A 25,720-nucleotide genomic window follows, 5' to 3' on the forward strand; every position below is an offset into this window, starting at 1 on the left:
ATCTAACTTTTATAATGACTTACTGTATTAACTTTTATGGTTTCAATTGAATATTTTTACCCTAGATGTCAGGATGCCTGAAAACCTTAAATCAATCAATCAATCCTACGCGCCAATGCGACCCCTCGCCTACGTGCCATCCCTCGCCCGCGCGCACGAGCAATTGCCTCCCGAGCTAGGCAAGGGGCTATCACTCGAGCGAGATACCCAGTGCGATGCCCAGCGCAACCCACAGCGTGTTCCCACACAGGATCCGGCAGTACAACGCGTCAGGTCATCTTCATCGCGTTCTCCCCCCCCCCCCCCCCCCCCCCCCCCGTAGGCGCAGGACAGCGCACCCAACGAAGGGACAAAAATCTCCGGACGGGTCCAGGATCTTTTCTTCTACAGCTTCTTCCTTTCAGGCAGACCCAGTTGTAGTTTCCACTGCTAGGGATCAAACAATCCCCTTCCCATCAGAGGGTGTCTCTGACAGCGCTGCTGTCAGTTGGCAGCCCTGGTTTGGGCCCTTGATCAGAGTGGTTGTGCAGGCTTTCAAGCCCTCTTTCTCTGAACTGGGCCTCTAATCATCGGCTATCTCGGGCCCCCTGAACAGGAAGAGAGGAGTGGACGACGTGGTTACTTCTCCAAGGGCGAAACTGATTCCTCGGAAGCCGTCGAGGAAGGCTCCCTCCCCTCCCCAGACTTTCTCTCCGTCCCCCGTGGACGAGGACTTTCTGTCCTCGGGATTCTCGTGAGGTGAGGCGTTCTCCCATCGCACCAATGGGAGAAACCCCACCTCGTGCCGAGAAGTCTCCTCGGGTGGAGGCGGAGAAGAGCCCCCCACCATCTTTCTTGGAATCCTGCATCCCTCCCAGGAGGGAGTCGAAGGACTCCAAGACGGTTCCGAAATCTTCTTCGAGGATCAGACCAGAACCAGCTAAGCCCGCGGAGAACGTCCATGAGACCCCCCAAGAAGAGCCTTTGGGGACTGGAGACCTTGCTGTGAGTCCATCAGGAGGAGAGCCCCAGGAGTCGGAGCATGCCTTTTGGCAAGTTTTGACTCTGATGAGGAATCTTAACGGATTTTCGGATCCAGAGATTCCTCCTCGAGAGGGCAAGGACACGGTTCTGGACCGAGTCTTTGCTACTCAAAAAACCCCTAAAACCAGAGCGGCTTTGTCCTGGTCCCAGGGGTTCAAGAGTGCCAGAGATAAGGTCGAGAGCCAGCTCTCCTAGCTAGCCTCCTCCAGCCGTTCCAGCGCCGGAAACAAACTCCTCCCACCTCCTCGTGTCCACCAAAGGAGGTACTTTGAAATCATCGAGGAGTCCTGTTTAGCTCTTCCCCTCCACCACTCGGTGGAAGAGCTCTCCAGGGGAGGCCCTCTCGAGAGAGACTCCAACCGGCCAGTGTCGTTCTCGTCCTCGGAGATTCTCGGCCAGGAGAAGGTAGCGAAGTGTGCCATGCAGGCCACTTCGTGGCTGGATATCTGGCTAGGATCTCTTGGCATCCGGATACGATCCGAAGTCTTGTCTTAGGAGAGTATCTGGAAGGCCTTGGAGACCTCCTTTCTTTTAGGCACTCGTACTATCAAGTTTCTGGCCCACCAAGTCTCGAACTTGTGGCCAAGCCCCTTGGGCAGAAGTCAAGACCATGTTGAAGAAGGACGCACTCCAAGAGGCCGTCGACGGGTCCCCAGGCTTCTACAGTCGACTCTTTCTTGTAAAGAAGGCGTCTGGAGGCTGGAGACCAGTCATCGACCTCTCAGCTCTGAACAGGTATGTCAAGCAGACCCCATTCACCATGGAGACGGCAGACACGGTCAGACTCGCAGTGAGACCTCGAGACTTCATGTGCACACTGGATCTAAAGGACGCGTACTTCCAGATCTCGATCCATCCGTCTTCAAGGAAGTACCTAAGATTCAGCCTAGACAACAAGATCTACCAGTTCAAGGTGCTGTGCTTCGGTCTCTCCACAGCACCTCAGGTTTTCACCAGAGTGTTCACCCTGATATCTTCGTGGGCACACAGGATCGGCATCCGTCTCCTCCGTTATCTGGACAACTGGCTGATCTTAGCAGACTCGGAGTCAACCCTTCTTCGACACCGAGACAAACTTCTGGGGATTTGCCAAGATCTAGGGATCATGGTAAATCTCGAGAAGTCTTCTCTGCTTCCTTCCTAAAGACTGGTATATCTAGGCATGATATTGGACACCAATCTCCACAAAGCCTTCCCATCAGACGACAGGATAGCAAGGCTGAGGAAGGTCGCAAGTCCTTTCCTCAGACGAAACGAACTCCCAGCCCAATCGTGGTTACGTCTTCTCGGCCATCTCTTATCCTTGGTGCATCTAGTTCCCAACGGTCGCCTCACAATGAGATCCCTGCAATGGCGACTCAAGTCCCGGTGGAGTCAAGGACACGATTCCCCAGACGTCTTGATCCCTATGGGTCTCGCGGAATGGACAGACCTTCAGTGGTGGGTGGCAGACGAGAACGTACGAAAGGGAGTGGATCTTCTCGTCCTCCCCCAAATTTGATGCTGTTTTCGGACGCCTCAAAGAAAGGGTGGGGGGTCCACGTTCTGAACCACAGGACTTCAGGCCTGTGGTCAAAATCAGAAAAGTGCCTTCATATAAATCTGCTAGAAATGAAGGCCGTTTTTCTGGCCCTTCAACAGTTCCAACAGCACCTGGCGGGTCACTCTGTGGTTGTGATGAGCGACAACACCACAGTAGTGGCTTACATCAACAAGCAGGGAGGTACCTTTTCAGAACAGCTATCCCATCTTGCAGTAGAGATACTGAGATGGGCCGAAGTCCACTGGATTCCACTTTTGGCTCGCTTCATTCCAGGCAAAAGGAATGTGCTCGCTGACAGTCTGAGCAGAGCGTCTCAGATAGTACCGAGTGGTCTTTGGATCGTCAAGTAGCCAACAAAGTCCTGACTTTGTGGGGTTCCCCGATTGTGGATCTGTTCGCGACAGCGTTGAACTTCAAACTGCCGCTGTACTGTTCCCCAGTCCCGGGCCCCAAGGCTCTCTGGCAAGATGCTTTCCAACAACGGTGGGACAACATCGACGTATACGCCTTTCCCCTGTTCTGTCTGATGAGGAGGGTACTCAACAAGACCAGACTATCGGTCAACCTCTCGATGACTCTCATAGCTCCGCTGTGGCATCACGCGGAAGGGTTCCCGGACCTTCTGCAACTCCTTACGGAGCCTCCGAGAGAACTCCCTCCACGACACGAGCTACTCAAACAACCACACGCCAACATCTTTCACAAAGCCATAGCTTCGCCTCGGCTTCACGCCTGGAGACTATCCAGCATCTCCTCGCAGAGAGAGGATTTTCGCAACAAGTTGCGGAAAGGATGTCTGGACACCTGCAAAAGTCATCCGCAGGGGTCTACCAGGCGAAGTAGAGAGTTTTCTGTGGTTGGTGTCATGGTAGGGGTATCTCTCCACTCGATGCCACTATTCCAGCAATAGTGGAGTTCTTCGAGTATTTGCGAGAAGAAATGCGCCTTTCAGTCTCTGCAGTGAAAGGCTATCGCTCAGCCTTAAGTCTAGCCTTCAGGCTCAAAGGAGTGGACATTTCTTCTTCGCTAGAACTTTCCCTACTCATACGTAGTTATAAACTTACCTGCCCTCAGTCGGAAGTGAGACCTCCTCCATGGAACGTGGTTCGAGTTCTCAGGTCTCTTAAGAGACCTCCCTACGAACCATTACGCCAGGCTTCAGATCGCCACCTTACTTGGAAGACGGTGTTCCTACTAGCTTTGGCGTCAGCCAAGCGAGTTAGCGAACTTCATGGTCTCTCGTATGACATCGTCCATTCAAGGGGATGGGGGGAGGTAGCGTTCAGCTTCGTCCTTGAGTTTATTGCTAAGACTCAGAATCCGGGAGTGCCGGACCCTCGCTTCGACTCCTTCCGGATTTCGAGTCTTTGTTCCGTAACAGATCACCCAGACCATCTCCTACTGTGCCCAGTAAGGAGTCTGAGGCTATACCTGAAGAGAACAGCTGCAGTTCGTCCCTAAGTGCAGGCTTTGTTTGTCATCACTGCGAGATCGAAGAGGAGGGTTACCAAGAACGCCATCTCAGCATGGATTCGAAAGGCAATCCATCTATCCCTGAATCCTGACCCTCCTCCATCACGTCGTCCTAGAGCTCATGATGTCGGGAGTAGCTACCTCCCTGGCCTTCAAGAAAAACTTCTCAGTGACGCAGGTTCTGCAAGCAGGGGTGTGGAAGCGTCAAACGACCTTCACAGCCCACTACCTGCAAGACGTGACCCACAGGAGGCTCGATACCTTCTGCAAGACGTGACCCACAGGAGGCTTGATACCTTCTCTATCGGCCCTGTGGTGGCTGCACAACAGCTGGTTTAAACCTCATGCTCCTTAATGGCCAAGTAGCAGAGGGTTGAGGGCATTGTTAACCGGTTTTAGTCTGCATGAATGAAAAGGTATGCCTGGCCCTTATTCTTTTCTTCATCCTCCCCTCTCTTGGGGAAAGCTGCATCCTGGGTTCTCTGCACAGCTGACCTCAAACCACTGCAGGTAAACCATGTTCCCTTGTGTTCTTAGTATTAAGTTAATACTGTCGCGTCCCCATACCCTGACGAGGTGGTATTGGGAGAGTCCTAGCCTAAAGTTTCCATCTAAAGAACTTCAGGTCAACTTCCTAGGACGAGTTACACTTTTTTCCTTCACACACAGCTTACGTAGGCCGCAGCCCTTGCATAGCAAGGTGCGAGCAAGGTGCAGGGACTCTTTATTGTTGAGTGCTGACACACTCGGATAATGAGTCCCCGGGCAAAGCCAAAAGCCAGTATGGCTGGGACTTGTTCCACCTTTCCTAAGGGTTAAGTCACCCACTTTAAATAGCGTGATTTGTATTCCGGTTACGGAACAAATGACAAATTCGTAGATAATTTGTATTTTTCCTAACTATACAAACCTTAACTATTTAATCAAACTTGCCTGCCAGCCCTGTCCCCCATGAAGTCCTACCTCTAAGCAAATTGAAGCTTACAACACAGGTGTGTGAGGGGGGAGGGTAGCTAACTAACCTCCCTAACCCCCGCTAACTAGCGGTGGGGTAATAATCCCTCGTTAAATTTTTATGGCTCGTCCTTTCAGCTACGCCAAAAGTAATTACCCACTTTAAATAGCAAAGGTTTGTATAGTTAGGAAAAATACAAATTATCTACGAATTTGTCATTTTCTTCCGTCATAACAGGATTTTGGAGATAGACATTTGTCGCCTGAAGGGAAGGTTGGAAACTGGCTCTGTCAGACTTCTGGTTTTCTCTGTTTCTTATCTCATCAGGACTTGGTTCTCATCTGCTTCGGACATAGTTCCTCTCTTGTCTTATGTTCTGTCCTGTCTCCCCTGGACAATCTCTTCTTATATACCCATGTATGGGCAGAGTTAATTACAGTGGGCAATCATCATTTCCATAGGTGTTTTTTTAACAATTCTGCGTCTCGATTGGCCTCCTCAAAAAAGTCTACTTTGATCACGACATGGAAGCTTCTAGAAGAAATTTCTGGTGCAATCTGGACCATGTGTTAAGTCGTAACAAAAGGGCAGCGCGTGTCCACCTATGACGACATATTTGATAAACAAGGATATCCCTCGGGCTCGGTTTCTCAAAATATGCTATCTCCACTGATTAAGACGTTGACATCTTGGTCAAAACGGGACAGTCCCCTTATCGCTGCAGGCGCTCTTCGTCAAGGCTCGGTTTACTTTCGAAATGGTGACAACAGTGAAGTGATGACAGGTTTGACCAAACAATACAGTAGTAGAATCTCGTCTCGCTCCTCACACTTTAGGAATAGATATTTTTGTCTTTTGATAACATACCCCTTCAAAAGTATTGTATGTACACTGCCCCATACAACCCTTGGAGAGGAGTGTCAAAGATCTGATTCCTTTGACAGTCTTTCAGCTAAACATATATTTAGCTAAGCAAGTTGGGGAGCTTACTACATCTTGTTTGTCACTAGTTATTCCAGAGGATGGAAGTCTCCTTATCTTGTTCCTGAGGTCTGGGACAAGACCCACCTGCCGATGATACTAGGTTTGAGTCCTTGGTCATCTCTTCTCAGAAGCTGTCCATATTGATCACAATGACTGGCTCCTTTGTCCTGCAGGGTCTCCACGGTTCTATGACAACGTGGCACCTCAGGGCTGAGCTCCAAAGACTTTTCTTAGCACCAGCAGGATGGTGAGAAAAGTATCCAAGAACACATTTTTCTTCTAGCTTTGAGACCATTAATTTTTTCCCATACCTCAAACAGCAAAGGCGTTGGAAGTCCAACTCGACCAAGGGGTTACTATGTTCAGAATATCAAGGAAGAACCTGTCAGTGGTTCAGGTATTAAGACATGAGTCTGCTAATGAATATACTACCCGGTGGAATTTACCCACAGTTTTTGGTTACCTTTACCCTTTATCCTATAAGGCTACATAATACTGTAAGTCATCATATTTGGCTGTATAATACAGCAAGTTATCTTATGTGGCTGCATAATACAGTAAGTTATGTACACCTAGTTCTCTCACGAAACATGATGCATCTCGTCTATGATAACAGTTTGTCATGAATGAAAGGTAGATTGATTGGCCTTATACTCTCCTTCTTTCCTCCTATCTTAGGAATACAGCATCTGTGGCCATTATGAGCTGGACAAGACATCAGATGCAGGCAGGTCTCGTAACCAAGCAAACTTTATTATAAGACAGTGTGTTAAGAAGTAGCTCACCCATCTTCCCATGCAAAGGGCAGGATGGATAGAATGTATTCAAACCCATTTTTTGGTTGCATATATATTTTGACCAAATATTAGATACGTGTAAGGATATAGGTTCTCTTGTGACCTATTACTGTTTACGCATGGTATGGAGACCTCAACTAATGCCCATGCCCTCTCCATACTCAGGTTATTCGGAGGTTGCCAGGAGTCACCCTCTTTGCTCCTATGCCGGACCAAAGTTCTTTGACATTTCCTTGGAAAGTTAAATGTTGCCAGATTTTGGTTCTTAGGGACTTCCTCCCCCCTTTAAGGAAGGATGAGTCTCCTATTAAAGGACGAGGATTTATATTCATGCAGGAACGAATTGCAAAGTGGGCAGGGCTTTCTGCCACCTATTGGTAATAGTAACTACAGCGCTTTGTTAAATTTGTTTCATGAAGTTCCAATTTTCACTGGTCATACTCCTATTATGACTCAGGTATGTATACTGTAGTTAAGAAAAATACAAAATGCTTAAAAAATTAGTGATTTTGCTGAATATTCTCATCTATATGGTATGTATATACAGTATTTAAAATGTATTTTCTCAATGTGAATGATGTCTTTGGACACTTCTTTACTACTGTATTGGGTATATGATTTTGGACCATAAAACCTAGCAGTGGGTCTTGATGGAAGCCATTTAGTGTCAATTTTCAACTTGGGAAAAATCAACATTTTAAGTATAATGTAAAAGGTAAAGTTGAATTGCCAGAGGGAATGGTGATATAGGAGGTTAAAAAGGGAGTCCAGATAGTGGCTGAAGGGAAACTGTCTGTTAAGTAATGCCGCAGTACCCACCTACGTAGTTCTTTGTCCATTTATTCCCTTCTACTACTTTCGTAAACATTTACAGTAGCTAGATATGATACCATTGTAAAAAACATTAAACAAATTCCTTTAAAGGTTTAAAGGTCACTCATGAATGGCAGGGGAAAGGGACAGTGAAATTGCCCTATCGAGCAGTACAATGCCCTAGAGACTGACCATATATACTTATAATCAGCGCCCAAGCTAGGACCAAGGAGGGCCAGGCAATGGCTGCTAATGACTCAGCAGCTAGACCTTTAGGCCTCCCAAACCCCCATCCTTAGATCAAAAGGACGGCGAGATTGTAGCGACCAAAGAAACTAACGAGTTCGAGCGTGACTCAAACTCCAGTCTGGCGTTCACCAGTCAGGGACGTTACCATATCGGCCACCACAACTTTGTTTAAAATGGAACCACTGATAAAGACTAATTAAGGGCTTTGCTTTACCTAGGTAAATTTAAGGGATGATTTGGAAGTTCCCCCTCTCCCTCCATTATGGTTATGGCCAGTGTGATAATGTTACAAATGAAGTAAATAATCCATTTTTTTAACATTTAACACTTAAAAAAAAAGTTGCTTAGGCCTCAATTTTTGGTAGGCCAGTAGGCTTTAGCCTAGTCAGCATTAGGGGGATAATGTCTTTAAGATGAATATGGCGTTTTATTCAAGTTGAAGACCTTTCAGACTATTGCTGATAGTAATTAGAAGAAAAACACTATAGAATTACTATTCTGTATTAACAAGTGAATGCAAATTCATTATCACTTTTATCTCCATGCCAAAATTTCCAGCCTTTCTTAAAAAATCACCATAATATTACTAATTTTAGATTAGTTATTGCTCTGAAAAGAGAAAATTAAAACATGAAATTAGAGTATTGTATTTGGATCAGACCCTAGGATTTAATGTTTTTAATGTTGAAATAAAGACAAACAAGTTTGTATTTTAATAACTTAATTGTACATTGCATAACGAAACTGGCTTCAGCAGGCTAGTATCAAGTAGCTATTTACTGAATGGATGAATCTAGTTCTCAGGTTTGTAGCTGGTACCATACTATTTGTCACTTATTCAATTTAGATGAATATGTGTACCATAATACTGTGAATGTCCTAATTCCTTCAGTTGTCATTCAAGGCATTGATAGTAGAAACAATACTAAATCATTTGTGGTAGCATCTACCTACAAATTAGAGGTGGTTATATAGCCATATACATTTACTGTATACCTATAAACATTACAAATGATCAATATATCATGAGTAAGAGTTAATTCTTTCATTCTACTTTGTTTTGATTACAACAGTGTTATCTTAACTTATGCTGCAGACTCACTCTGTCTTAATTTGTTTGACAAAAAACTTATGGTCTATTTAAAGGTCACTCATGAATGAGAGGAGCAAGGGACAGTGACATTACCCTATTGAGCTGGACAATGCCCTAGATACTGACCACATATACATGTGATCAGTGCCCAAGCCCCTTTCCGCCCAAGCTTTGACCAAGGAGAGCCAGGCAATGGTTGCTGATGACTCAGCAGATAGACCTGTAAGCTCCCCCATCCTTATCTCACAAGGATGGTGAGGTTGCAGCGACCAAAGGAACTAACAAGCTTGAGTGGGACTCGAACCCCAGTCTGGCGTTCACCAGTCGGGGACATTACCACATCAGCCACCACAACCCTACAAGATATTAATTCTGGCCATCGTTCCGCTAGTTCTTTGAGCATGATGCATAAAATTATTCATAATTCTGGACCATACTTTGCATTTTATGTAGTATATTAGTCATTCCCGACTTCATTTTCTGCACTGGGCTGTTTTCCCTGTTGGAGCCCTTGGTCTTGTAGCATCCTGCTTTTCCAACTAGGGTTGAAACTTAGCTAGTAATAATGATAGGGATATACAGTTCAAAATCTTAATTTTGGTTAACCTATTGAAGTATGCTTCAATTCTCCACATAAAAACAGGTGTTACTCCAGGAATCTCGGATCAGTAGAATATTAGGGATATTGTAAAGCACTTTAGCCAGAACCATGTTTTAGTGTGGACCTTTCTAACTTATTATGAATGCAATTTATAAGTACAGTAGAGTAGTATAAGTGTTCAGACAGAAATAATTAAAATAAAAATCTTTAAAATCCAACTATGTGTTAGTCGAAGTAAATAAAACAAAGCATTACAAATCCTTTAACACTTTTCATTTAAGAAAAATACAATCTTACAACTATAGGCCGTGAAGACCTATTGACAATATGCTGTGAATTAACATGTGATCAAAGTAAAGTCTTGAAATATGAACTGCTACTATATTTAGTGCTTTTTATTCTTGAGAATAACTCAAAATCAATTCAATAAGACAGATTGTGATTTGACAACCAACTCCTCTAGGGGTTTATGACAAACATGAAAGGTTTAATCACTGGAAAATCCTCTAAGAATACAAAAATAAATTCCTTCACCCTGGAATGTTCCAATTCATTCTTATATATGAAGCACTTTTAACTTTAAAAAAAACTACTTTCACTCGCCTAGCTCCTGATTCAACTATAATAATACAAACCAGTATACTAAGTTTATCATTTAGCTGTTAATTCTTACAAACTACAACGGTACTTATCAATCTTGTATTTCAGTTAACTGACCATGGCGACATTCAACCCGTGTTGTACTAAACAGAATCCAACAGTCCTTACCCTTACAGACATTTCTATTAATAATCACATCCACATCTTAATCGTATGCTCTGCTGACAAAACAATTGCATTAGAAGAAACATATATCAATTTATGTACCAAGTAAAATCTACAATCTACCTTCCCTAGTCTAACCTTATTGTTATAACTGATTTACTTCATATTCCTTATTCTGACATCAAAACATGACAATAAGCACACTTAACTTGGTTTTACAATTTCAAAGAACATTGCCCCAAAATGGAACATTGAATTTGTCTGTTAATGGCAACTTCGATTTTACTGGTTGGCTTTGCTGAAGTACTTCAGTTTCTCTTGTGGGTTAGGAATGATCTGAAAGTAAGAGAAGTGATGTATAAAAAATAAACTTTTTCAAAAGTGACATGTAAACATATGGTATGAATTTCAGTCTACTACTCACAGAAATAGACAATTTAGCAATTTAATATTTTACTCCAATTAATTTTACTTGAGCATTTCAAACGGACTTCTACGTAGTAATTTTTTCAACAAATATCTCATTGCTCGTTTAAGAAAAGGTCATATTTATTTATTTTCAATTCAATACAAAAATATTTTGGTTGATATTATGGTTTAGTGATAAGTTTTGTATTGTATTCTAGAAGTAATGTGTTTCTATTGCATTCTTTACACAGCAACAATTAAAATTTTCGTCAAGATAAAAACATTGAAATAAAAAGTTTATGTACAGTATAATATTCATCTCTTAATATTGCAAACTACACTAAACATATAATGACTATACAGTACTATATAATATACTAAGCAGATCAATGTTATAATACATGTCGCTTTTCAGTTCACTATTTTTCTTCATCATAAATGCCATATACTATGGCCCGGCAGGGGGTCACTTGCCTTAGCTATCCTTTGATAAATCTAGGCAATGAATCCTCTATGGATTTAGTCCGTTTATGGAAAGAGTAAAAAAGATTGAGACGACTGTTGAAATCTAACAGAGGCCCTTTGTGTCAATAGGCGTAGGAGATGATGTGTCAAAAGACGTAGCAGTAGATGATGATGAAAATACCATATTTTTCATGGATTCATTTCAATAATGTCCGAGTCTTTCAAATTTTTAGTACTGTAGTTAACAAGCCATTCACACTGTTGTTCCCCAAGGGGCTACAACCTACAGTATCATGTGGGTGGTACACTAAAGTTAATAAAAGTTCTTTATGACATCCCTCCAGCCATATAATACTGCATTATAATTACCTTTAATTTTTGTCCAATTCCAACCACCTCTTTACATCTCAAGCTAATTATTTAACTTCTTTTGAATATATAAGTTTAGAAAGACAACTCATTAAATTGTTAAAAATTTTAGTGGCTACAAATCACTACTCAGTCTATGGAAAAGAAAAGAAAACAGGATTTTGGCATAGCTCCCCCTGAATTAAAAACAAATCACACATGTTCCCTAGATCAAGGGTTTGGCAAGAGCACACTTTCAAAACACCCATATGATGATTAGTCTTGAAAAGTTGCTAGGTTTTATGAGGGTTGTATTTCTCTACCCATCATATCACCACCTCCTAAACAAAATTAAATATAGAGTTAATGGCTAAACAAATTGACCAACCAAAAAGCTTGTAAATGTAAGGCAACGGCTAAAATATTACTTGTCGTATTTATTACAGGGAATGTGTGCCCTGAGGGCAAATTTAGTACTGTACAATTACGTTAACCGAGGATATTTTCAGGAGAAAATTAATAAACAGTTCATCAATCTGCTGTTCTTTAGCCACTACAGATGTTTTAGAAAGACCTAAGATACAGTAATTGATTATGCACACTGCCTGAAAGTCCGGATTTTTCAAGTCTGGAAGAAAACCTCATTTCAGTTTGCAACCTATATAGACATGTCAATTGCATGGTAAAAAGAATCTCTTTCAATTGGATTCCCATTTAGAATGGTAAGCAAAACTTTAAAAATACTGGGCAGTGCCACGAGTGCTTTTGAGCTTGACGTGCATTCCTACAAGTGTGGAAAAACTGCAGAAATGCTTAATTCATTCAGCACAACTGTAACCTGTTTTTTTACGATTCAATCGATCAGTGCTGTAATCTTATTCAAAAACAGCATTAGTATCTACTATATATATATGATTTGATTACAGTACAGTTTTGGTGAAAGTCTAGTAAGATTTTAAATTCCTATTCTTGTTTGGCAATCCTAATCTTAAAAAGCAAAACAAAAAAAGTATTTGGGAAAACTTACTTCCAAACCTTTCTCATTATAATAAAAATCATCTTACTTACATTTTGTTTTTTCATTTAAAAATATCTACTACTAATAATACAGAACTAAAAACTGATGTTACAAAAAGTAGATGGATAAGTGTGTGTGGAATAGAGGACTTTGATAATCTAAGTTACTTTATGTGAAAATTCAGTTGCATTATCCAGATTGAAAAAAAAATATTTGACTTCTGAACTTGGACCAGATGGTTTGGTGCTTTTAGCCAAGGACACCATTAAGCACTGAGGTGCAACATAGGTAAATTAGAAGGCTAGAAAATAGATGGAGCTAGGGACCGAAGAGATGCTACAAGGCCTTTGGTACATTATTGCCTAAATTGCATTGTTTAAGATGTCCAGAAAGCAATACCTGTACTTCATTACATAATGGGCATTATTGAATATGACAAAGTAATAAAAAAATTTTTATATGAAAATAGATTACAAATAATTAGCTGAGTAATAGTTTACCTGCAATATCTTTTGCCTGCCACACCTTGCCTAACCAAACATTCATGTGACAATCAATTAGCCAAGTGTAAATTTCTTGAACTTTTTTTCAATGATATTTACATTAGCAGATGCTTATACATTAATGTATTGAGATACTTTCTAGCAAATAGTGTGACTGTACCAGGTGCTTAATAATATATGTAGCATGTTACTAAGCGGTTTCTTCTAATCACATTAACAGGGACCTACTTGAGAAAGTGCTGGCTCAGGGAAGCGAGATAACCATTTCTAATACGACTGTAATGTATTTTAAACTCTCAGCTAGTGGTAGATACATACTAAAATTACGAGACTGGCAAATGCTTTCTTTTTATGGAATATTTTGAGGCTTAAGCACCACTTGACAGTTTTATAAAATGTAATTTTAAAAGTAAATTTGTTTTTTCTTTTGTTTATTAGATTACAGTAATAACCTTTCCAGAGACTGAAAAAATAAACCAGTCTAGTATTTTGATGGTGAAATATCAATCCCACATATTTAAAGATGAAATACAAGTATATACTTACTGTGTCATCACCAGGCTTCCAGCCAGCAGGGCATACTTCGCCATGCGAATCGGTAAATTGGAATGCTTGTACCAAACGGAGCGTCTCATCGACTGAGCGGCCAACAGGCAGATCATTCATGGTTATCTGACGCAGCACTCCTTTGTCGTCAATGATGAAAAGCCCTCTGTTGATATAGAAGTACTATACAGACAATTCCCTGAGCTTATTCATTTTTATCAGATACAACAGAATACCAGCAAAGCCTAAAAATGCACTATTATAAAATGCATATGAATACATAAAACAATACTGTACTTATTACAAACTTGGATACAAATTTTAACCTATGAGGAGACACAGTAATTATATAAACACTATTATTTACTATACCTCAATGCAATACCCTGATCTTCAAGGTATACGCCATAATCGATGCTTATCTTGTGAGTGATATCAGAGAGCAGAGGAATGTTTAGTTTCCCTAGACCACCATCCTGAAATCAAATTAAGACTATTACTTCTAGCACAATTATTTAAGGGCTCTGCTTACTTTTGCCATGATAATGGCACTGTGTAATTTTTATCAACCTTGCATCAAGTGATGTACATCATGTAATTACTGTAGTTATCACGTTCCTTATAAAAACTGGTAAAAACGTAAGATCAACTCAACGAAAGAAAAATCCAAATCCTTCCGAGGCATAATTTTACTTGAAAAAGTCAAGTTAGCAATTTGTCCAAATGTAATCATAAGGAAAATTTTTTATAGATAGAAAACAACGTTCCTAAGGGTAAATGAGAACCTAAAAGATATTGTGAACACTACACGAATGGATGAACGCAAGGTGCCATTACTTGGTACTGCTACTCTTTCATCAATTATACATACACAGAACTATGGGACTTGTCTTATTATTTATAGTTTGTATGTGAAGGGAGAGAGGTGTTTATTCTTTACTACATGGACAGGAAAATTTTAATCGATTATCTTTCTACCCAAACACTGAACCAATATAACCTGAAGATTTTTTACCTTTTAACACAACTGCACCTCCAGTTGGAAGGGCAGAATATGATAAGCTCAAAGTTCACAATAACAAAAGCCAATTACAGATAAAAATCATCCATAAAGAATAAATGATGTGAGGTAACTAAAAAAAGAAATACGAATAAGCCGAAACACACAATGCCAAATATAAGAGAATGATCTAAAAGAAATTCCCATAAAAACAAACCTTTCTTGGTGTATTGGTCCATGCCAAGTGGGTGAAGTGAGAATCGACAGAGCAGGCCACGACTTCTGTGTTTAAAGCGCGGAACTCTTTGACCCGGTCGTTGAATGCAAGAATTTCAGTTGGACATACAAAGGTGCTGAAAATACAAAGGTAAATCAAGCATATTTTAATGGGATAGGACAAGGAAGAACTGTTTCATATTACTGGAAGTCTTCCATTTTGGAAAGAGCTTTCATTGTATGAAAAAAAATCAATGAAAAATTAGTAAAAAAGTGCAATTTTATATACTACAAGGGGTATAAAATGTCATTAATCATTCTAAAAGTAGAGAATGGAAGAATAGCAACAGGTACCACTATCTGCTAATTACTTTATCATCATCAGCAAGAACTGATTCACTAATTCACCCAAGGATAAAATCCCCCACTGTTGGCTGAAATTAGAAATTTACCATAGCAATAAAAAGGATAATACTTTGGAGGATGTTTTAATATTAAAAGATTCTCTAATGTTATGTACAAATCTTGCTCCTCATACTTAATATTAAAATATAATACCAAGTTATAAAAACAACCTCTAAATCACCTAACAAAGGCTCACTGACATCTCAATTTTATTGGTAGACTTTTTAAGACATTCAAGTATAATTTTTAATGCTAAAGTCCAAAGTTAAATTTTTCCTTTTAATCATAAATTTTCCTTAATTACAAGACAAAAATTCCCTCAGAAATCCTTAAAAATGATAAGTAAATGAAGACATTTTCTGTTTAAAAATAGACTTTCAAAGAGAAACAAGACTAAAACTTAGAATTACTATTTAGTAGATAAACGCTTCACAAGAACATTTGATGGCTCTCATATAATTGCGCCCATTAGAATAAGATAAAATAAGCAGGACAGCATAAATTAGACACCAGTATCCACAGCTATATGAATGTAACACTGGCTCTTATTCAATTTAATTTCATCATCATCACCTCCTCCTAGGCCTATGCCTATTGACGCAAAGGGCCTCGGTTAGATTTCACCAGTTGCATTTGATTTAGGTGTTTATAAAACATATAAAAATGTCTCTACTTACAAATCCAAGGGGTAGAAAAAGAAAACCAAGTATTTCCCACGATAATCCTCCAGCTTCAACTCTTTGAACTGGCCGTCAATTACAGCAGTTCCTTCCCATGATGGAGCCGGTCTACTAACTGCAATAAAAGATGAAATTTCAGGATTTTGAACATTAAGAAATAATGAAATCAGAAGTACACCCAATACTGTAAAGTTCTTATGTTGAACAGGCTGACATAAGTCTTTTTATTATCTGTTTTAATGTTTTTTTTTAATATTTTATTTTAATTTTCATTACTTAAATCGTTTATTTCCTTATTTCCTTTCCTCACTGGGCTATTTTTCCCTGTTGAACCCCTTGGGCTTATAGCATCTTGCTTTTCCAACTAAGGTTGTAGCTTGGTTTGTAATAATAATTACAGTACAAGCAAACTAGAAAAATTAAACGAGATTAGGAAAGTGGGACACTATATTTACATACTAAATGTTGCAGCTGAATGCATTTTACAATATTTTATGTGAAAATTGCAATAGAATGTGAGAGACATGATGCAAGTTCCTATCTCTTCCCTTCTTGGAAGAAACCCAAACAAATGAATGTTGCATAATCGCAAAATACCAGTCGTAACAGCAATGAAAAGATATCTTAATAGAAAATTAGTTTATAATTCAAAATGGATAAAGAATGAAGAAAGCTGAAGGAGTAGCAGATTGAAATGGAGAAACCCCAGTCAAAGCTACATCGATATAAATCTTGTTAATACAGTATACTAGTAGCCTAAGCTTTTTTTCCATATCTAAGTATATATAACTTTAGTTAAATACCTGTATTATCAAACCTAGAAATGATCTTATAACTTAATTTTATAACATTAAATCTATACATTTGATTTTTGATTCAATAATCTTCAACTAGTTATCAAACTATCCAAGGTCATCAAAATTAGCAGAATGACAAATTTATTTACCATTAGTATACAAGACATGTAGTTTTGGTCTATTACACAATACTGTACATTAACGTATTCAAGAAACCTTTAAAATCTTGTTGAGTTTCTCTTTCACACTGATTCAGAGAAAGTTGTTACATGCTGTTTTTTTGGGAGAGGGGGTAGTCAATTTACGTAATGAATGTCAAACCACCCATAAAGCTTTAGGTTCTAGTATAACTGTTAATTAAATAGCTGTTGTAAATCAATATGAATTGTAAACAATCTATGACTGATTACTTTTTTGAGGGAAGGTATGGATGGTACTTTGCTCTTGGGGGTGAATGTAGTTCGTTGAGGCAGGCATACTTTATTACTTGTCACATCGATTTTATTACTTATGCCAAAAAAGTTGGGAGGAGCTCATGTTTTTGCCCCTGTATGTCTATTTTTGAATAATTTCCTGGCCACAATTTTACTCATATGGTGAAACTTTCAGGGATTAATTATGTTGAGACATGGAAGCGATTCAATTCTGAAAGTCAAAGGTCAAGGTCGAGCATAAGGTCAACCGAATTAACCATAACCTTGACCCAAGTTCGCACATGGTTGTCACAGACTTCAAATTCGCCTACGGTCTAAAGCAGTGGCTCTTAACCTGTGTTCGATTGAACCCCAGGGGTTTGCTGAGGCAGTGTCAGGGGTTCGGCGGAGGTAACACAACACAAATGAAATGAGAGTGGCACTTGCCAAGGTTAAGCCGAAAGTTTTGAAATTGTCTCTGAAAGGCAACAGCAAAAGTCACATTGGTTTTCAATAAGTATTCATTAGGCTTTTGCTTTTGTGTGAAGTTCATATTTTGTTGATTTGGTTCTTTGAACACATTGGTTCTGTGTGCAAATGAAGTATGGTTCATATTGTGCACTATTACTATATATACCTACGCATTGAATTTAAAATATATGCTGATATATTTAGGTGTAACTTTCTATTTCCCTTTATTTCATTTACCTATATATATATATATATATATATATATATATATATATATATATATTTCCAACTATGGAGGGTTCGATGAGTGTACATATGACACTTGAGGGGTTCAGTACCTCCAACAAGGTTAAGAACCACTGGTCTAAAGTGATGCTGGGAAAGGCAAGCTGGTTTTGAGAAATAAGTTGCCATGGCAGAGGTCTGCACTCTCAGAGGGCTTTTCTAGTTTATACAGTAGTAAAATTGTTATCTTAGTTTGAAATATGATAACATGAAGCTAGTTTTACAATTTACGATATATGATTTAGCGTCCCCTTGCCAGGAGTGAAGCAAACACAGGGTTGAGACTTAGTCTTACAGCAAGTTAAGGACATAGCAGTGTAAGATGCGGCTTCTAGGATAGGTTAGGTGGTGTTCTTATGTTTGTTTCTCCTTTAAAATGTGGATTTTCAATCATAACTTGAAATTTTACACCCAGTCTGTTCCAATCTACTAAAGAGGCTACTATTCTTGTCCTGTAGCCTGTCATACAGTTTTGTAAAACCAGAGCTTTTCATGCCCTGTTATCGACTCTTCCCCTAACAGAACTCACCTACGCTCAATATTTACTATGAGTAGTATGGTAAAGTACACACTAACCCAACACACACAAAAATGTTAAATAAATCCTAAACCAGGTAACTCAATTCAGTATTTTTGACATACCCTGAATTATTGCAGTCATAGATGACCAGTGAGATTTTTATGTTAGGTAAAATAACTTTACTTAATATTTAATGCTGCTGGTATGGAATATTCTTTTTCAATATTAAACTTACCCGATAATCATGTAGCTGTCAACTCCGTTGCCCGACAGAATTCTATGGAGGGATACGCCAGCTATCACAATACTAGAAGGGGGTGTACTTACCAGCGCCACCTGTGGCCAGGTACTCAATCATTTGTTGTTGACACCTCCTCAATTATTCCTCTGTCGTGCTTCCGGCTAGACGTTCTGGGATACGCTCATGGTCTTCGAGTTTATTCATGGATATTTGGTGAAGTATTCTCTTAGATTAACGGCTGTCGCATACTGGAATCCTTTTTATATTAGCTAGATAGCTTTTATATAAATACTGATTAACGGTTAATGAATTTTTGCTTGTTTTTGGATCACCCTTTGACTAACTCTTTGAAACAAGATGTCTGACGTTTCGCAAGCTCCCTCCCATAGACGATGTAGGTCTTGCAATAGGCGTATTCCGAAGGCCTCGGTAGATCCTCACACCGCTTGTTCTGACTGTAGGGACAGGCCCTGTCTATTAGAAAATCGGTGTGAGGAGTGCGCCGGACTTTCGGAATTGGATTTTGTACGTCTTTTAAAATATTCATCTAAGTTAGAGAGAACTAGAGTTAGGAGAAGTTCTTCTCACTCTTCTATGTTTTCCTCACCTCATGATCCCCTACCTTTTCCTACCCCTGTAGTGGCTACCCCCGAACCTACTGTGTGCCCTCCGCCTGATATGTCAACTGTTTTGCGTGCTATTCAGGCTTTAGGAGATAAAGTAGAATCAGTGGTAAGTGACCATAAGTCTCTGATGGCCGAGGTTAAAGAACTGAAGGTCAAGAGTGCAGTGGGTGGAAATAGTGCCAGTGCTGTGACGAGTGCTAGTGTCTGTGCAGTGCCAAGTGCTAGTGGTGCCAGTGTGGTGCGTGAGGATTTTTCTGTGCGAGCCAGTCGTCCTCCCAGTCCGGGACCTCTTGCAAGCTCCCATGCCCAGGGGAGAAGCAATGTCGAAGGGCTTAAGGGTTCGACAGGCCTTGTTAGGCGCACAGAATTATCCTCGGTGGTTGCGGGCGTGTCTTCCTTAGACCGTCACTCCCACCTGCAGACGATTGAGCCCGTCTTCTCGTCCGCTGATCTTCATGCAGGGAAGAAACGTTGGTCTCAGGTCTCGAGACCGCTTAAACGTAGAGTTCAGTCAGCGAGTGCTCAGCCAGGTTGTAGTCATTGGCTCAGCTCCGACTCGCCTCAGTCATCGGTCGACTGTACTCCGCCCAAGAGGAGTAAGGTTCTGCCTATACAGACCCCGACTGTGACTTTACCTCAGTCTGTTATCGTTTCTGCCGACCCCAAGTGGACCCTGCTTCAGTCCATGCAAGCTCAGCTTTCGGACTTGATGCGTGAGTGTCGGGCTGAGAGTGTTGCACCTCCTCCTCCGCCTACACTCCCTCCACCTGTTCTCGCTCCGCCTGTGCTCGCCCAGCCTGCACCTGCTCCGCCTGTGCTCGCCCAGCCTGCACCTGCTCCGCCTGGTCGCAGCACCATCTGCCAGGCGTACGATGTTGAGCCACTTTCGGAGTTTGCTGTTCACAGTGTTGTTCAGCCTCAGCCTTCTTTAAGGCAACCCTTGCTTTGGGATCAGGAGAGTTATTCCACTCTTCCTCCTCCTCCCCTTGCTGCTCCACCAGTGGTGCAACTCTCGGTTGGGGTACAACAACCTCTCCCCTCCGTGAGTCTGTCTGCTCAACCATCGCTGCAGCGAGCTCAACCCTCATCTAGGCAAGCTCCTCTACACCATGGACTTGCGCCTCAGGAGCCTCAGCTTGCGAGAACTTTACCTTGTTCTGCGCAGCCTCAACCTTCTCATGCTCCACTCATCTCACAGGAACAGGAACGGACTACTCCGCCTCCGTCCTCCGCTCAGCTTGTGCAATCCTTGGGTTCAACTCTTGCTAGGAGTCAACCTCCTTCACCCATGCGCCTGCCTTCTGCTCCGTCTGTTGTTCAGCCTATGCAGTCTGAGCCTCAGGTTTTCCCTCAAGATGAGGAAACCTCTGTTATTGTTCCTACCCGTTCTGACTCTGCGGTTCAGCATTCTGGTCCTATTGCTTCGCTACCCTCTGCTGATGAAGTGTCGGATGATGAGGAGGCACACCTTGATCCCTCATCAGACGTGGAGGAGTCTAAGCTTTCTCCATTGTCTGTTGATTTTCGAAAGGTCTTGGCTCTACTCAGGGAGCTTTACCCTGACCACTTCGTCTCTGCTGTTCCCCGCTCTCCTCCATCTGAGTTTTCGCTAGGCGTACAACAAGCTAAGTCGAACTATACTAAGCTTGTCCTAGCTAGATCCTCCAAGAGGGCTTTAAGGATCTTAGGGGAGTGGCTTCAGTCTAAACAACACCTGGGCAAGACTTCCTTCATGTTCCCTCCAACGAAGCTCGCTTCGAAAGGTTGCGTTTGGTATGCCACAGGGGAAGCACCAGGCTTGGGAGTACCTGCCTCTGCCCAGGCTGACTTCTCAAGTCTGGTGGACTCGCCTAGGAGGACTGCGATGAGACGCTCGAAGGTTTGTTGGACCTTCTCAGACCTGGATCATCTTCTGAAAGGGTTGTTCAGAGCTTTCGAAATGTTCAACTTTCTCGACTGGTGCCTGGGAGCCCTCAGCAAGAAAACATCTCCTGCGGACAAAGACTCTGCCATGCTAATTATGTCCTGCATGGATAAGGCTATCAGGGATGGATCGGGTGAGCTAGCGTCGTTATTTGTATCAGGGGTGTTGAAGAAAAGGGAACAACTGTGTACCTTCCTCTCAGCCAGCATTACACCGTGCCAGCGGTCACAGCTCCTTTTTGCTCCACTCTCAAAGTTCCTCTTTCCCGAGGAGCTAGTCAAGGACTTGTCGGCTGCCCTGATACAGAAGGACACGCACGATCTTGTAGCCTCATCGGCTCGTAAGTCTAAGGTTACCACCTCTGTCCCCAAGACTTATCGCTCCCCAGTGGCTGATACCCCGGCCACTAGGTTCATACCGCCCTTTCGTGGTAGAGCCCCCAGCCGAGGAAGCTCCCGTCCAGACTCTCACAGGGGCAAGTCTAGGAAAGGACCCAGGACATCTAAGGGAAAGCACTGACTCTCAGATTCTCCAGACAACAGTAGGAGCCAGACTCAAGATCTTCTGGCAAGCCTGGGAGAAGAGAGGTGCAGACGCACAGTCTGTCAGTTGGCTGAGGTACGGTTACAGGATTCCATTCTGCCTCAAACCGCCTCTGACCACATCGCCCATCAACCTCTCTCCCAACTACAAAGAAGAGGACAAGAGGCTAGCATTGCAACAGGAGGTGTCGCTACTTGTGCAGAAGAAGGCAGTGGTTATAGTCCGGGACCATCAATCCCCGGGCTTCTACAACCGTCTCTTTCTTGTAGCCAAAAAGACAGGAGGTTGGAGACCGGTGCTGGACGTCAGCTCTCTCAACGAGTATGTCACCAAGCAGACGTTCACAATGGAGACGACCAAGTCGGTCTTAGCAGCGGTCAGACAGGAGGACTGGATGGTCTCGTTGGACTTGAAAGATGCATACTTTCACGTTCCCATTCATCCAGACTCCCAACCTTTCCTGAGATTCGTTTTCGGAAAGGTTGTCTATCAGTTCCAAGCCCTGTGTTTTGGCCTAAGCACAGCTCCTATGGTCTTTACTCATCTGATGAGGAATGTAGCGAAATTCCTGCACTTATCGAACATCAGAGCCTCCCTCTACCTAGACGACTGGCTGTTGAGAGCCTCCACGAGTCGTCGTTGTCTGGAGAACCTCTCTTGGACTTTAGATCTAATCAGAGACCTAGGTCTATTAGTCAATATAGAGAAATCTCAACTCATTCCCTCCCAATCCATTGTGTACCTGGGAATGGAGATTCAGAGTCGGGATTTTCGGGCTTTTCCATCGGCCCCCAGGATAAACCAAGCCCTAGAGTGCATCATGAGCATGCTGAAGAGGAGCAATTGCTCAGTGAGACAGTGGATGAGTCTCACAGGGACCCTCTCATCTCTGGCCCTGTTTGTCGAGCTAGGGAGACTCCACCTCCGCCCTCTTCAATTCCATCTTGCAGCTCATTGGGACAAGGGCTCGACTCTAGAAGCAGTCTCTATCCCTATCAACCAAGAGATGAAGACCACTCTCCGGTGGTGGAAGCACAATCTCCTTCTCAAGGAGGGTCTATCATTGGCCATCCAGACCCCCCATCTTCATCTCTTCTCGGATGCATCGGACTCGGGCTGGGGTGCGACCTTGGACGGACGGGAATGCTCAGGAGTATGGAACAAGGAACAAGGATTACTCCACATAAACTGCAAGGAACTGTTAGCAGTTCATCTTGCCCTGTTGAACTTCAAGTCCCTCCTGCTAGGCAAAGTGGTGGAGGTGAATTCAGACAACACCACAGCCTTGGCTTACATCTCCAAGCAAGGAGGGACCCATTCGAGGAGCCTTTACGAGATCGCAAGGGACCTCCTCATTTGGTCAAGAGGTCTAAACCTCACACTGGTCACGAGGTTCATCCAGGGCGATATGAATGTTTCAGCGGATCGCCTCAGCAGAAGGAATCAGGTCATTCCCACGGAATGGACCCTCCACAAGAGTGTGTGCAACAGACTTTGGACCTTGTGGGGTCAACCTACCATAGATCTGTTTGCCACCTCCATCACCAAGAGACTTCCGCTTTATTGTTCCCCTGTTCCAGACCCTGCAGCGGTTCATGTGGATGCTTTTCTTCTGAACTGGTCCCATCTCGACCTGTACGCATTCCCTCCGTTCAAGATTATAAACAAAGTTCTGCAGAAATTCGTCTCGCACGAAGGGACACGGCTGACGCTGGTTGCTCCCCTTTGGCCTGCAAGAGAATGGTACACAGAGGTACTTCAATGGCTAGTCGACTTCCCCAGGACTCTACCTCTAAGAGTGGACCTTCTACGTCAACCACACGTAGACAGGTTGCACCCAAACCTCCACGCTCTTCGACTGACTGCCTTCAGACTGTCGAAAGATTCGCTAGAGCTAGAGGCTTTTCGAAGGAGGCAGCCAGTGCGATTGCCAGAGCTAGAAGAGTTTCCACTCGTAGAGTCTACCAGTCTAAGTGGGAGGTCTTCCGAAGCTGGTGTAGAGCCAATTCAATATCCTCTACCAATACCTCTGTGATCCAAATAGCTGACTTCCTTCTTCATCTTAGGAATGAGAGATCCCTTTCAACACCTACGATTAAAGGGTATAGGAGCATGTTGGCCTCAGTCCTCCGCCACAGGGGTTTGGACCTGTCTTCCAACAAGGACCTTCAAGACATTCTCAAGTCTTTTGAGACGTCTAAAGAACGTCGTCTTTCCACTCCAGGCTGGAATCTAGACGTAGTCTTAAGGTTCCTTATGACATCTAGGTTCGAACCTCTCCAGTCAGCTTCCTTCAAGGATCTTACCCTCAAGACTGCTTTTCTCGTTTGCCTTGCAACAGCTAAGAGAGTCAGTGAGGTTCATGCCTTCAGCAAGAACATTGGTTTCACAACCGAATCAGCTACATGTTCTTTTCAGCTTGGATTCCTAGCAAAGAACGAGCTTCCTTCACGTCCTTGGCCTAGATCGTTCGAAATACCTAGCCTCTCCAACATGGTAGGTAACGAACTAGAGAGAGTTCTTTGCCCTGTCAGAGCTCTCAAATATTATCTGAAGAGGTCTAAACCTATTCGAGGACAGTCAGAAGCCTTATGGTGTGCCATCAAGAAACCCTCGAGACCCATGTCCAAGAATGGGCTTTCGTACTATATAAGGCTTCTGATCAGAGAAGCACATTCTCACTTAAAGGAGGAAGACCTTGCATTGCTGAAGGTAAGGACCCACGAAGTAAGAGCTGTAGCTACTTCGTTGGCCTTTAATAAAAACCGTTCTCTGCAGAGCATTATGGATGCAACCTATTGGAGGAGCAAGTCAGTGTTTGCATCATTTTATCTGAAAGATGTCCAGTCTCTTTACGAGAACTGCTACACCCTGGGACCATTCGTAGCAGCGAGTGCAGTAGTAGGTGAGGGCTCAGCCACTACATTCCCTTAATCCCATAACCTTTTTAACCTTTCTCTTGAATACTTTTATTGTTGTTTTTATGGTTGTTACGGTAGGCTAAGAAGCCTTCCGCATCCTTGGATTTGGCGGGTGGTCTATTCATTCTTGAGAAGCGCCTGGGTTAAAGGTTTGGTAGAGGTCCTTTAGTAGGGTTGCAACCCCTTGTACTTTGGCACCTTTGGGTTGATTCAGCCTCCAAGAGGAACGCTGCGCTCAGTAAGGAAGACGAACTTTAAATAAAAGGCAGAGTAACGGTTCTATTCGACTTCCTTACCAGGTACTTATTATTTCATTGTTATTTGAGATAACTGTTATATGAAATTTGGGATACTTAGCTATCCTTTAATCATGTACACTGGTTTTCACCCACCTCCCTGGGTGTGAATCAGCTACATGATTATCGGGTAAGTTTAATATTGAAAAATGTTATTTTTATTAATAAAATAAATTTTTGAATATACTTACCCGATAATCATGATTTAATCGACCCTCCCTTTCCTCCCCAGAGAGAACCAGTGGACCGAGGAATAATTGAGGAGGTGTCAACAACAAATGATTGAGTACCTGGCCACAGGTGGCGCTGGTAAGTACACCCCCTTCTAGTATTGTGATAGCTGGCGTATCCCTCCATAGAATTCTGTCGGGCAACGGAGTTGACAGCTACATGATTATCGGGTAAGTATATTCAAAAATTTATTTTATTAATAAAAATAACATATTTACGGAGATACTGAATAAGATATTAATTTGACTAACAACTAGCTTAGTAGAGAGACTATACACAGGTGCATTTACAGTGGAGCACATTTTTTCTTTGCTGATTACAAACACCATCATCATGTACATTACAGTACTAGCCTGTAATTAAAGATGTAAGAACAATGTTCCTGTACTTATTACAATTCTTCAATATTTACACCGCTTGTCTTTAATAAATTGCATCTTGATTATGAGGCATAAATCACACTCAAAAGGTTCTCAGCAATAATTATTGTTTCCTTCGAACACAGAGGCGAGTTTAAGTAACATAAGGTTTAACAGTACTCATTTTATAATACTGTACCACTGTGAA

At 42.3% G+C, this 25,720-nt stretch overlaps 2 protein-coding genes across 2 annotated transcripts in view; one reads left to right on the forward strand and one right to left on the reverse strand.

The window, feature by feature from the left end:
- Nucleotides 1-25,720, forward strand: part of LOC137642498 (uncharacterized) — a 297,295-nt gene that overhangs the window by 26,829 nt on the left and 244,746 nt on the right. The window lies entirely within an intron of this gene.
- The window catches only part of LOC137642500 (peroxiredoxin-4-like), a 53,797-nt gene continuing 37,859 nt past the window's right edge, over nt 9,783-25,720 (reverse strand). The window contains exons 8-12 of the mRNA XM_068375108.1: nt 15,883-16,000; nt 14,802-14,937; nt 13,957-14,060; nt 13,585-13,750; nt 9,783-10,632 (exon numbers count right to left, since the gene is read on the reverse strand). Coding sequence (XP_068231209.1) covers nt 10,579-10,632; nt 13,585-13,750; nt 13,957-14,060; nt 14,802-14,937; nt 15,883-16,000 — 578 coding nt within the window. The 3' untranslated portion in view covers nt 9,783-10,578. The remainder of the gene's footprint in view (nt 10,633-13,584; nt 13,751-13,956; nt 14,061-14,801; nt 14,938-15,882; nt 16,001-25,720) is intronic.

The sequence above is a fragment of the Palaemon carinicauda genome, chromosome 6, assembly GCF_036898095.1.
Source record: "Palaemon carinicauda isolate YSFRI2023 chromosome 6, ASM3689809v2, whole genome shotgun sequence".
NCBI classification, from domain to species: Eukaryota; Metazoa; Arthropoda; class Malacostraca; order Decapoda; family Palaemonidae; genus Palaemon; species Palaemon carinicauda.